The sequence below is a fragment of the Melospiza georgiana genome, chromosome 2 (assembly GCF_028018845.1).
Source record: "Melospiza georgiana isolate bMelGeo1 chromosome 2, bMelGeo1.pri, whole genome shotgun sequence".
In the NCBI taxonomy this organism is placed as follows: Eukaryota; Metazoa; Chordata; class Aves; order Passeriformes; family Passerellidae; genus Melospiza; species Melospiza georgiana.
Genome location: NC_080431.1, coordinates 57,598,504 through 57,612,217, shown reverse-complemented (window position 1 = coordinate 57,612,217; position 13,714 = coordinate 57,598,504). Strand labels below are relative to the sequence as shown.

The following is a 13,714-nucleotide window of genomic DNA, read 5'->3' as shown; positions in this document are numbered from 1 at the left end:
CCCCGCTCCCAGCACTGCCCCAGCCCCGCTCCCGCACTGCCCCAGCCCCGCTCCCAGCACGGCCCCAGCCCCGCTCCCGCACGGCCCCAGCCCCGCTCCCAGCACGGCCCCAGCCCCGCTCCCAGCACGGCCCCAGCCCCGCTCCCGCACGGCCCCAGCCCCGCTCCCGGCACGGCCCCAGCCCCGCTCCCGCACAGCCCCAGCCCCGCACCCAGCACGGCCCGCGCCGTCCGGGGGCTGGGGCGGGCCGGGGGCGGCGGGGACGGGCGAGGGGCGGGCCGGGGGCGGTGCCGCCTCCGGAACCGCGCGGGACGGCAGCGGGAGCCGGGGCCGGGGCTGGAGCCGCGCAGGGCAGCGGGGAGCGAGGAACGGGGAGCGGAGCTGCCCGAGCGGGGCGGCTGCGGGCGGGAAGGGGCCGCGCTGCCCCTGCGCCTGAGCCGGAGCATCCCAAGCCGGAGCATCCCGGCGGCGTCAGCCGTCTACTTTTCGAGGGAGGTCGACACTCGTGCCCCTGCCCTCAGCGGTGCGCGTGGTTCGCGCTCTCGGTGCCCGCGGAGCCTCGGCGAGCGCGGCTGCCCGGCGCTGTGGCTCGCACGTTCCCGCGGCGCCGGGGCCGCTCGCTGCCGCTGTCCGGCGCCGAGGGTGCCGCGCCGGCTGAGGCGGGTCCCGGCGGGTCCCCGGCGGGTTTGGGAGGCTGCTGTGCGCCCTGGAACAGCTCCCGCCGCGCCTCGCCCGTGCTGCTGCTCCGAGGGAGCATCTCCAGCGGCTTGCCTGTCCTGTGCTGTACCCAAGGGCATTTGATTTTCACAAGCGGCGTTTAACCGAGGTATGTGTTTTGTGGCCTGCGCTTGATCGTTCACAAACGCCTTTTGGAAAGAACCTGTATTTAGCCTAACTCACTTCGCGGGTTGGCGAGTGCTTGGATTGAACGAACGCTTCTTGGGTTTGGAGAAATTGCTTTCGGCGGAGGCAAAAAAGGGGAACGCTCTGGGAGAGCGCGGTGACAGCGCGGGGCTGCACAGCTTCTGGAAGGAGGGATGCGGAGAGAAGGGAGGCACGGGCTGGTTTCTTTTGCTGAAAGATGCTGCAGCCCAGGGGTGTGATAGCGCAGACCATTGGGTCATCACTGTGCAAGCAAATTCTTGGCTCAGCGGGCTTAAGCACGGGCTGCCACCCGTGTGCTCTTTCACAATGCTTGCAGAAAGATGACGGGGAAAGCATTGCTCCCTCTGCAAATAAATTGTAACACGCTTATCCAATGTAGTGGGAGAAGAGCTGAGCTTAGACAGCACAGCATGGAAAAAAACGCAGGATGGATGCACAAAAATATGCCCTTTGCAAGCATTTTATGTCTGCCTGAAAGCTGCAGGCTGTTTCAACATCATCTTGCTAGATGCAATAAAGTTTGGAACAGAAATCAAGTGATGCAAACTCTTCCTAGCCTTGCAAATACTAAACAGTTAAAGGCAAATTGTGAAAATAGTGCTAAAGGGCTGAGAATTTGCCATGATGATTAACATTTATATAAGCAAAGACAATTAGGAATGCATACTAGCTATTATTTAATTAATGCTCAGCTAATTGTAGCAGAATGGGAGCAAGATGAATAGGAGAAATGTATAAAATCTGGACCATATAAGATGCATATAGTGCTGGCAGTTTTATTATGATAAGGCATCCATCTAGCATGTCATGTCTGTTTCCTTGTGCTTTTTACAGTCATTTTGAACCCACTCTAACTTTCCTGCGCCTGAACAGACTGAAATAAAAGGCAACCTGAAACCAGCTGCCTTCTCTCTGCTATTATGCCTAGAAGGGCTTGTTCCCCTTAGGGATGGTTGCTGATTGTAGCTGTGTACTGGCAGCCTTCCTTTCCCACCTCTTCCTCAGACTGGGTCACCCCTACCACCCCAGGTGGGGAAAGAAAAGGCAGGCATGTCCCCCCTGCCTCCCTCTTGTTTCCCCAGCTTTCCTGTGCTCTGCTACACAGGCTGGCCTGCCTGCAGGCTGCTGCTTGCTATATCCAGTACTTGTGCTTTGCTGTCAACAGGATATATGCTGCAGGACCTGGAACTGCTGGCAAAGGGGTCTTGGGCTATTTCAGCATCCAGGTCTAATCTAGTACTATCACTGTGTGTGTATGTATGTGAATTTATTTGGCATAGGAAGCTATTCTTGTGGGCATTTTGCTAACCTTTTCAGATGTAAAAGGCTGAACTGGGATTACTCACCTCTGCCAAGTGTCCTTGCTCATAATTGGGTCTTACTGGTGCAGTGCAAATTGTAAATTGTATTCTGTAAATTCCCTATCAGAGGCAGGAAGCAACAGAGCCTTTCCTTCTCGCACCCCATCTACACAGAAGCAGAAGAGGAATTATCTCAACAACAAGAGTACATTCAGAAGTTGCTGGAAAATCTGATGTTTCTGATAGGTCTGAGACTTGGAACCTAAATACTAAGAAGTCAGTATATTTTCACCTCTACCTCCTGCACTCTTTTGCAAGCAGTCCTCCCTCTATGTCTTCATGACTGCGGTTGCCTCCTTTTCCTGGCTTGCGCAGAGGAAATCCTGTTACGACAGAGTCGATCCATGGCGCTGCTGCAAAACCCACCTCTTAGCCTGCATCTCCCCTCTTTGGCAGCCCTTCTGCTGCTCCCTCTTTCTCCCTGCATCTGACATGAAAGTCTGAGGCTTCAAGTGTTCTTGACAGTTGCCCTGTACATGAGGTACCAAGTCTCCTGTTTTCCCAGGATGTAGCCCTGGGCTTTGATCAGCCTGTGCTCTCAGCATCTTTCTCCCTCAAGCCATCATCTCTGCATTTCTCCCAGGTCCTCCTTGTGCTTACTTGTAACTTCATATAGGCACTTTGTCCATCATTCCTTTAATTTCCTTGAAATGTCCCAGCACATTTGCTTTGGTTTGATGCCTTCAGCAGCCGTCTGGTGAGATGCTAAGACAAGCCTTCACCCGGTCTGTCATCATCCCTGCCACTGGAATTACACTTGCTCTGGACTGGAGCACGACAGTGTCCTCTAAAGCTAGGCCATCTGAGAGGCAGTTGTTGAACAGATCACTCTATCTAGCACCAGCAGAAACTCTCCTTCCATAGCCTGCATTATCCTGACTTGCTCTTTTTGGCATTTCAGGCGCAACCCTGCCCCCTTATGCTTGCACAGCACAGCGTGGCTCGCTGCAGCTCCCTTTGCAATCTCGTTGACTCTTTGCCTGAGTCCTTGCAGGCTGTTTTGCAAACAGGGACTATATGTGAATATTAGGCACACAAATATGCCATGGTTTCTTCATCAGGGGAGGGCATGTATGCAGCCTGTGTCAGTAAAATAAGGAATGGTGAGGATAGGGATCTTCTGCTACAGCAGTGAGGGGAAACAGGGAATCAAAGGAGAAGCATGTTTTCTTACTTTTCTTAGTAAAGCACAAGGTACCCAAGTCAGGAAGCAGAGTTACAGTGAATGGAGTTACTGTGATAGCACATCTGTGCCTAAAACTCCCTTGACATTTTAATGTACAGACATTTAAGTGTAGTTGATAGTGAATCTGCACTTTTTTTGAGAGGAAAAAAAAACCTGAGAATGATGCATTAACAGAAATTTCTGTTGAACCAAGTGTAAAAAATTGTGTCCTAGCTTTATATTGTGACAAAGTTCCTAAGAAGGTTGAAATGAAATCTGCTTGACATTTTTGGGTGTGCTATGGATTTACAAAATTTGTAATTTATGAAATGTGTGATTTATACCTGTTGTTTTTATAAAATATATTGAAATCAGCATATCAGCTGAATTTTGCAATAGGAAGGTGTTTTCCTATTGTTCCAGACTCTACCTCCTGTGTCACATCTTTGCTAGTTAAGGAACCAATAACCCCCTTGACTAGCAAAGTTCACTTTGCTTTTACTGTTCAGCAAAGCTCCTTGCTGTAGTCTGCCCAGAATTCCCCTGAGACAGGAGTTCCCACATGGAGAGTGGGAGATGAGGGCTCTCAGGTACATTCGTGTGTGCAGCCACGGCATTGGCATCAGGCAGGAGGATGTGCTGCAGCACTGGCAGAGACAAAGAGAGCTTAAGTCCATTCAGTTCCAGATCTAGCCACACTTTGTCCTAAAACTGCATTCCTTGTAGATTAAGGGGATGGCTATGATACTTTCGAGGGGTTTCCCCCCTCTACCTGGAGGTGGACCTTTAGTTTCACACATGAGTGTAATGGAAAATGAAAGCAAGCTCTGATAACAAGGACTGCTTGCCCTGGAGCTTGGTATTTTATCGGGTATGATATATTTGGTATGATATATCTGGTTTTGGTATGAATAAGCAATGTGCAGGAGTTGAAGCACTGGCCCGTGAGAAGTGTGGTGGCTTCAGGACAAGCAAAGACAGTGCCCAGCCCTCCACTGCATGGCCACTTGGCCTCAGTTGTGGAGTCCAGCGCTGCTCTGCCTGTGTCAAATGAAAGAGGTGGTTATTGGGAGCCCATGTGGAGAGTCACGTGTGAAGTGGCAAAGCTTAATTAACTTTTGCTTGTTCTGAGATTAATTACATCGCTGCTATGCCACACAGACGTGTGCTGGATGGAGTCTCTTGAGAGGCTTAGGAGGTGGTGGGATGCTCCACACAGCCTTCGGAAAGAAGGGGTAGCAGGAATGGGAGGCTCAACCACTAAAGAAGGCAACAAGGCAGAAGCAGTTGAAATACTTTCATGTACTTGTTCCACTGAGGAAAATGGGTTTTAATGGAATTTTCATTTCTCATTAAGCAGCCATTCCACACTACATTAAATTTTCTTCCAAAAAACTTGCAAATCAGATGTTGCAAGAAATCAAACAATAAATTATTACACAAAATGCAGAAGTTAAGGATTCCTGACACCTGCTGGTTTCTCCTCTTCCCTGGCTAACCTTGCCCTGGACCTCCTTTCCAGCCTGGCACCTGGGATCTGCCACTTTGACAGTGACACCTTAGTGGCTGTTTTTGACTGTAGAAGTCAATTACCAAGATTTAAAGCTGTTATGAGCAACCAAATGGCTGTGTGAACCTTCATGTCTTCTCTGCCTGATCACCCACTGTCATTAAACTTCAGGAGCTCGAATCTTTTTGAGGTTTCTGCCTGGGTTGAATTTGGTTGAGAGTGGCAACAAAAGTTATTCAGAGTGGCAATAAGGGGAATAGGTTCGGGACTGGACACCAAGAAATCAAATATGACCCATCCCTAGGGTCAGCAAAAAGTAGGCTGTTGAGTTTTGGGTGGGTTTTTTTCAGCAACCTCTATTTTTCCACAGGAAATTTTCAAAAGACAAATAAATATTTTTAACCAACCAGCACAGGAAGGAGATTGATTTCCTTGGTGACTGTATCCTTTGGGTGAGATTCAGACTGATGGTCTCATAGGAGGCTAGACTAGTAGGGTCCCCTTTCTCTATCTAAGGTCTCAAAGGCACAGCAGCGAGACTCCTTACCCCTCTCCACACCCTGAGAGATACAGGGAACAGACAGATCCCTACTCCTTGCATGTCTTACTAGCACAGTGTATGAATACACTGTCTGGGCCAAATCCTTCTATAGGCTACTACTACAGCTGAACAAGTAAAAATAGCTGTCAGGGGCATTAGAGTGGTGCAAGAGGATGAAGGACTGTGGGATAAAACTGTGTATGGCAAGAGGTCTTCTGAAGATAAGCATATTGATGTTCTGGTCCAAGTATTTCTCTGTTCTTCAAAGATAATTAAAAGTTCTGCCCTCCCCACCTCACTGTGTACACTTGCCATTTGAATATGAATGTCTGCACTTAGGAAGCATCTAGGAAGCCTTGTATTTTTCACTTCGTGTTTAATCAGCCCAAGATTTGGTAGGCTTTGGTCCCCTTGCCTTGCTGAGATTGTGGCACTGTTGTATTGAATGAGGGGCTAAGTGGGCTAAAGCAGTGCTCTGTGTATCTGGGGGGAGATGGACTAACAAAGATTCACCCAAGAAAAAAGAGCAAAATACTTTGTATTTGCTTTGATTGAAGATACAGCCCTGTTGCAGAGATCTATGCCTCTTTCCCAGAGGAAAGAAGGAGAGGGGGGGAAAAGGATCTCTGCTACAAGCAGACAAAACTGAGGGGTATAGGGTAGAGCTCTTGGCCATGTGAGGCGTATTTGCCGGAGAAAATGCATACAGGGGCTGCTGTACCCCCTCTCCATCCTGCACCACACCTGCCTCAGCCTCAGGAGCAGTTCTGGGCAAGGTGACAAGGGTGCACACTCTCACATCCAGTGCATATCCTGGGTCCATCTCTGGGGCAGCTGACTTTGGGGTTCACCTACAGCCTCCTACCTCTCCTTCACAAAGAGATGGTCAGGAAGCTGTCTGACTCCCTTTGGTGGAACATTAGTATAGTCAGTGTTATCAAAACATTTGGATTTCAACAATACTGTCTTTTAACAGCTGCACTAGACAATTTTCTTTATTGAGCTTAGAGAGGCTTAAAGCAGAAGTGATTCAGTGACTGAAGGGATGAAAGCAGCACAACAATGCATCAACATCCATCCCCAGAGATCTGCTTCTCTAACACAGTCAAACCAAATGTGCTGAAGGGGCAGAGCTCTAAGATGTACAATGATTGTGAAAGTGTCTTTTGTCTCCCAGAGGGGAAAATCTGTTTGAGAGTGGCCCTCTTTTGCTTTAATCTGTATCATTTCTTCATACATAAGAAATTTAATTTACTTTATTAAAAACAATTCAGGGGCTATGTTTTAATTTTAGGTTTTGAATGCATATAGCACACAAAATTCTTCTAGCTATTAATGTGCACATAACATATTCAGTTTGGATATTTCAAGTATGTGAAAATTTAAACTGCAGATAGTCAGAAATAAAGAGGATGAATAAATAATAGTGTGTAATCCAAAAGACCTGATTCCTGGCAGGAGTCTTCAGGGTATAATGTGAAATGAATTGGAGAGCAGATACAGTGCTCTAGTACTTAAAAATGTGCCAGAGGACAAATGTCTGTCTTGGTCCTTCAGCACACTGCAAAACAAGAGTAAGGTGTTATCAAAGCCTGTCTGTAAAACGGAGTTCTGGATCATGGTTTTGATGCTGTACATGCCGTGCTGTAACAGGGCCACAGAAGGATGTTGTTAGCAGGAATAAAACACAAGCCAGGGTTCCAGTTGGTTGGGCTTTTTTCCCCTGAAATTTCTGCCAGTAAGAGCAGTCAAAATTCAGCACCTGTCCTTCCTTTATTTTATTATTATTGTTGGAGTTATTACTATAGACTTCCACTTTTATTTGCTTTTTTATAGGGGCTTTTCTCAGCATGCAGTCCCTTTAGATTTGGGCGTGAACACCAACCACATCCTCTGCATTGGACATTTAGCGTCAATTTCCATACCTTCTTCCTGCTTGTAAGTATTTTATTCTTTCTCCTTGCTCATTTTTATTTTACGTTTAAAGACCAGATTTAACTCACGGGTTCTGGGTCTGATCCCAGGTCACAATGTTTTTGATTTACATTGATACAAATGACTCTATAATCCGCAGATCCATGGGAAATGTAAATTAGAGAATCGTTGGAGCCTATCTGAATTAATCTGAGTATCCTTATGGCTCAGAGGGTTTCCTTTTTACAGCCCCACACAAACCCCCAAACAAAATATAACTTGATTTTAACCTGCAACCAAGCCATCTGGACACTTGTCCTCTTAGATTTTCAAAGACATAAATTTAAATCATATTAAATCATAATAAAAAATGAAATTAGATAATAAATTAAAAGGAAAACTTTGCTTGTGGCAGGAAATAGTTTTTCTTTTCCTTCTGTGCTCTATTTTATTGAGTCAGTTGGCAATTGATCCTGTTTCCCAGGCAGAGTGGAAGAGGGATTCTCTGCTCCTGGAAGGTCCATCTGTAATCGAAAAAGGAAGCATCCTACTTACTTGTGGTCTTTAATTGCCAAAGGTATGCATCCGAGAAGAAGTATTAAGGATCATATTCTTGTTAAACTGCAAGCTAGAAGTCACTCTTTGCCTTTCCTACCTACATTTTCAATGGAATAAAATGTTGCTCACATCTTTTTTCCTGTCTAGAGCTACTGTCTTATTTAGTTGCATGATGTTAAACTGCTACACTTTTCCAGTCTAGAGCATATTGCCTTTCAAGGCTGAAGTGCTCCTGGTACATAAAATTCATTCAGCCCTTTAGTATGAGCATGCAAACATATTTTTATTGGCATGAAATATTTAGCGTTACATGTTTGCTGGAAGGGAAATATTGGCAACCTAGGAAGGAAATAAATGTAGAAAACAAGTGTGGGAAGATGAAAGAATTAAACCAAGAGCTCCCTGGCCTTCATACATATATCAATCTAGTGAAGACTTGCTGCCAGCTTTTGGGACCACTCACTGTGATAGCAGAACTTGGGGAGGAGCAACACATCTTTAGGGATGAGTAAGTCTTGGAACTGGCATCACCATATCACCTGGGAACCTGCACAATCTTCCTCCTGCTCTTCCTGCCCTGCTACAGCATATTGAAGTTTGGCCAGACAAGGGACCTCTCTGCTGTAGCTGTGCTAAAGGCAAATTAAGATCTCATCTGTTAGGAGATGTTTACCGTAAGGGCTTTCTAGGATACCTTCTACCTGTAAAGAAACAGTTCATAGGAGATTGTGACAAAAGTGTTAGTTTATGTAATACACAAACTTTGATTTTCTTTGATGTCAATTTGTCTCTCTGCTTTTGAAGACACTGAAACGTTTTGAAGACACTGAAACAACCAAGATATTTCTCAGGTTGTAGTCACGAAAATACAGGAAGAGCCAAGAAAATTAAGTGCTTTACTGTGGCTGATAAACTCACAAGAAATTGAGTCTACCAGACCTATCTTTGCTGCCTGTTCCTCAGTTTTTAGGGTTTCAGTGGTGTGAGTGCAGGCCATTAAATTACATCTGACTGAGCCTGGAGAAGCAGAGTTGTTGCATCAAGATATATGAAGAAATACAATACAGACAGTAAAGCATTTACAACATTGGGATGATGAAAAACCTCTGTTCATGCCATCCTGCAGAGTGTTGCCATCTCATTTAATATTGACTTTAGTCTGAACTGGGAGATGGCTACTGTCTTAGCGATGCTAAAGATTAAATTACATATGTTAGATATAATTTGGCACTCAGGGCATATGCTAATTGTGAGACCTCTGCTCCTGACCACATTTACATTTCCTTACAAAATGGATTTTCCAGCAGGTCCCATCAGATATGCAGTAGTGCCAAGCTTTGGCATGGCTGCTTAGGCATGGCACTGCTGGAACCTGCACAGTGATGCACTGTGATGCCTTGCCTGATCCCTCACCTGCTCAGTCTGCCCTTCCTCTGGTGAATGCCACCTTGCCCATCTCCTACTTACCACAGGATAAAAGGAAATATGAAAAACTCCAACTGAGCCTGCCTACAGTATCTGCCAAGTTGGCTTACCCCTGGAGTAAGAGTGGTTGTCCTCACCTGTGAGAGGTATTTATACCAAGGATGTGAATGAAGAAATAATGCTGGGAGAATATAGCTAAATAGGGGCTCTGGTTGAAAAGTCAGGATGTACATATGACGCCATGTATCTAGGAGAGCCTTTCCTTTTCTGCCAGCGCTCATATTTGAAGACCAGAGTGGCAGAACAAGGTTTTGCTCTCTTGTATATCTAAAACCAGCAGACTGTAGAGGTAGAGTCTGTGCCTTCTTGGACCTTACTGAAATGTGTGAATCTTCTTAGCAGATTGTCCATCAGAGCAGCAAGGCTGTTTAACAAAGGAGCAATAGCAGCAGGAAATCTCAGCCACAGTCAGAAAGGCAGAGTATGATCTGGGGCCTTCAGCAGTGAGGCTGCACTGGAGGACTCAGGGAGCCTCCTCACGTCACACAGCCCTGTCCTGGCATTGCAGAGGTGCCTCTGACAAAGCAATCCAGATCCAGATACACCACAAAACCTGAGTCCCCCTGCAGACAGTTCTGCTGTCCCAGCAGTTTTCAAGAGTGGTTAATTGGGAAGATGCCTCCTGTCAGACAGAGTTCTCCATCTGCAGTCATTCAGGAGCAATACTTGCAATTCATTCTTTGCGTTAAACTAACTCAACTTTCCAAAAACAGATGAGGGAAAGGCAGGGACGACTACAGAATGTGAAAACTTTGCCTCCATGGTTTGTTTCCTGGGTCAGTTTACAGCTCTCAGAAAGACAACAGGTTTATTGCAGTTTACCAGCTTTGCCATTATGCTTTGATGTTGTGGCAAAATTCCCAATCATTTTTGGGGACTAGGTATGGGCTAAATCTTATGATGTTGTTGTATTTAGTTTTCAGAAATGCAAAAAAAAACCAAACCTAATTAACAAGAAAGTGAATTTGCCATCTGACTCTCTAGGGTTTTTTTCTTCAGGAGGATCAGGGTAAGAGAGACAGACAGTTCATGGCACTTACCTTCTTCTCTCAGCAGAAGCAGGAACCTGAGCTGAAGTAGTGGCTGTGGTGCACTGAATAAAAGTACTCATGGCTTCATTTGGAATCAGAGTTTACATCACTACAAAACACTCATTTAAAAATAGCCTGGGTGATGTTTTAAGACCTATAAAAGCTCTTATTTAGCAAAACACATCTCTACTTAACTGAAGTTCTGATTAGTCCTATTTAATACTGTAAATTTTCCACTGACTTCAAAAAAAGTTCCTAAAAATGCCAAAGTTATTCCTTGTACCAGGGTCAAGTGCTAGTAGTAAAAGCAGAATGTAGCAGATTTCAAATTTGTGAGAAATTTAAAGGCTTTCAACTTCTGCCATGTTAAAGAATTCATGTGAAGTAATTCCTTAAATTATTATAGAGCAATTCAATTAATAATGGATCTAATTTTCATTATGACACATAATTAAGAATAAACATCTTCTACATCAAAGCCTATCTTTTAAAAAGGATAAATTAGCTATAACACACTTAACTATTTCCAGAACATGAAATGAACACATATTGTTCCATTAGTTAATTTTATATCACCAAATTAAAGACAGTTCAAAAGGAGTTTAATCTCATAAGGATCTCTCTTTGTTCAGTCTGTTGTGACTTATTTCAGGAGGTACAACAAATATGGTTTCCTATGGGGCTAAATACTATTAGGGTGATAAAGTGGTTTTAGTTTAGTATATTTTATGCATCACTATGAGTTATAGACCGTAATGGTAAGAATATTTTTATCTGGTATTTGCAGATGCAATTTTGCACTCCTGTGTATCTTGCAGGCTGATGGGATGCCTGATTGAAACCACCAAAAGCTCCACTATAAAACAGCAAACACAATAAATAAACAATAAAACTACATCTGGAATGTAACCTTTTTTCCATAACCCTTAGATAGTCCTGTCATGCTTGCTGGGCTGGCAGGGCTGCCCATTCCTTGGGATTTTGCTTGGAGGGGTCAGAAGCTGCATCACTCCACTGAAACATGCCTGCCATTGATATCTCAATGGCACAATTACAGCAAGATACATTTTCATGTTTGAACCCATTCAAAACATTTAATAAATACAGCAAGAGAGCAAGTCTGGCAGATTTTCTAATTCTGGGTACCTTTGGCAAGACACTGTGGAGTAAGTAGGTAAAATGGATTAATTGTCAACTGATGTTGAGTGGCTTTGCTCATCTAGGTTGAGAAGCTGAAGTCTTGAGAGGGAGTTTTATTACTTGACTAGATTTTTTATCACAAGATAAATTGGATTCCAGTACCTCTGTCCCATTTAAAGTACATTTTTGACTGTGCTCTTCTGCAATTAAAAAACTCATGGTTGGAAAGAGTCAATCCATTAGAATTCAGTAGGATTTCTCCTAATCCCTGCATTTTGAAAAATTGAGATATAGAGATAATTGCTAATTAATTCTTTAAGAATTGCATCTTCGAGCTAAGAAATGTAACTCTTAAGACCTAAATTATATCAGGTGCACATTATCTGCTAGTAAATTAACCTTGCTTCTTTTTTTCCCCCTTGCAGTTCTGAAGGATAAAATCTTAAATTGTCCTGGGCTTGAGCAGTAAAGGATAAATTCATTCACTGGCTGACTTGCCATCTCACCGTTGTGATGGAAAAATGTTCACTTAAAATAAGCCCTTTTCATGCCACTAAAACTGCCTTCAAATACAAGATCTGTTGTGATTTTTAAAACACAAACCCAGTATGTCAGAACCCGACCCTTCATCTGGATTTGTGGGAAACATGGAAAATGGGACTTTTCTGGAGCTGTATCCCACATCCCTTTCAACTTCAGTGGATTCATCGCCTGGCCGTTTATCCAACGTCTATGTCTATGTTTCTATATTCCTTAGTCTCTTAGCTTTTCTCCTTTTGCTACTGATCATTGCACTCCAGAGGCTGAAAAACATAATTTCTTCCAGTTCCTCCTACCCTGAGTACAACAGTGATGCTGGAAGTTCGTTCACTAATTTAGAGGTTTGCAGTATTTCTTCCCAGCGCTCTGCTCTCTCAAACCTTTCTTCATGAAAACAAATGAAAGGAAACCCATGGGGAATGGAAGAGCTTTGTTTTCTTTCTTGGGGAGGTAGTGCATGTAACATTTGCCTTAGAAGACTATCATCAAGAGGTGTTTTTAAAAGTTTCCTTATTTTTTCTTTTCCTCTCCTTTTCTAGTTTTCATTTCTTCTTTAACTAATTTTAATTTTGGACAATGGATAATGAATGATACCTGATCATCATTTCTTGCCTGTAATAGTGATGCTGTGTCTTTCTCACACATAGACGGTGTTCCTGCCAAATAGTAATACACTTCTAACCGGATGTGTTATTTTTCTGCTTTAATTGTGACCCCTTCCCTGGTCTTGTGTCAGCAATATGCTGACTGTTTTTCTTTTCCTTTTTTAATTATATAAGGACTTCTGGATGAAATCCCTATTGCAAAAGTACAAAAAAACTGCTTAAATTCTAAATACTGGGACAATTTAAAGTTGTTGATATTGTTTCCCTTTTTTTTAGTTTTCACATATTTTTCAGTGTCTATTGATGTTTATAAAACACAACTAATTCTTGAAGAATGTTGCTTTTGTTTATTTGTACTCCCAACTCATTCTGTATAAACTCTGTATTTCAGTTTTTGAGTCTCTTTGGTTAACTTAGTAAAGCAACTACAATAACAATGCTCACGGTTGAATGTGTGGAGATATTTTTGGACCTTGTTGCATCTCATTATCTTATTTGCCTAATAACATGTTCCTCCAGGGGGCAGCTTTTGCTGCTGAATCATAAATACCACGCAACTCCTTTTCATTCTTCACCAATACTACAGCTTATTCTTACTAGATACCAGGACAAAGTAGGGGTTTCTTGTAAAAGACCTGCATTTACCAAATACAGGTACCAAGTGAGGAGCTCCTAAACTGTCCTTTAAGGATATGATGTTTGTACTCATGTGAGCAGGGCCAGCAGGGACAGAAATTGCTTGTACTGATGAGGAGTTTCTGGGCCAGCCTTTGTCCTGGGATTTCAGAAATGTGCAGTGGGTGGAGGGGGGCACACAGGGATCTGCACAATGTCCAGGAAGATCTGAGCTCTGACCTGCAGGAAATGCAAGGTGCACCTGCAGATGGTAGGAAGGGATGGGCAGCACAAATGGCAGTGGCTCTGCCACTTTTCCCCATCAGAATAAGGGAAGGCCAGCTGGAGGGGAAGAGAAATGGAT

The 13,714-nt window shown here is 44.1% G+C and overlaps 1 protein-coding gene across 1 annotated transcript; it reads left to right on the top strand.

Annotated features, from left to right (window-relative positions):
* Nucleotides 1-330: 330 nt before the first annotated feature.
* SERTM1 (serine rich and transmembrane domain containing 1) lies at nt 331-13,174 on the top strand. The gene is made up of 3 exons (XM_058018978.1): nt 331-826; nt 7,299-7,400; nt 12,016-13,174. The coding sequence occupies exon 3, from the start codon at nt 12,199-12,201 to the stop codon at nt 12,520-12,522; it is 324 nt and encodes a 107-aa protein (XP_057874961.1). The 5' UTR covers nt 331-826; nt 7,299-7,400; nt 12,016-12,198; the 3' UTR covers nt 12,523-13,174.
* The last annotated feature ends 540 nt before the right edge of the window (nt 13,175-13,714 follow it).

Excerpts from the sequence above, each read along its gene's own strand:
- SERTM1 (XM_058018978.1), top strand. The coding sequence starts at position 12,199 with ATGTCAGAACCCGACCCTTCATCTGGATTTGTGGGAAACATGGAAAAT.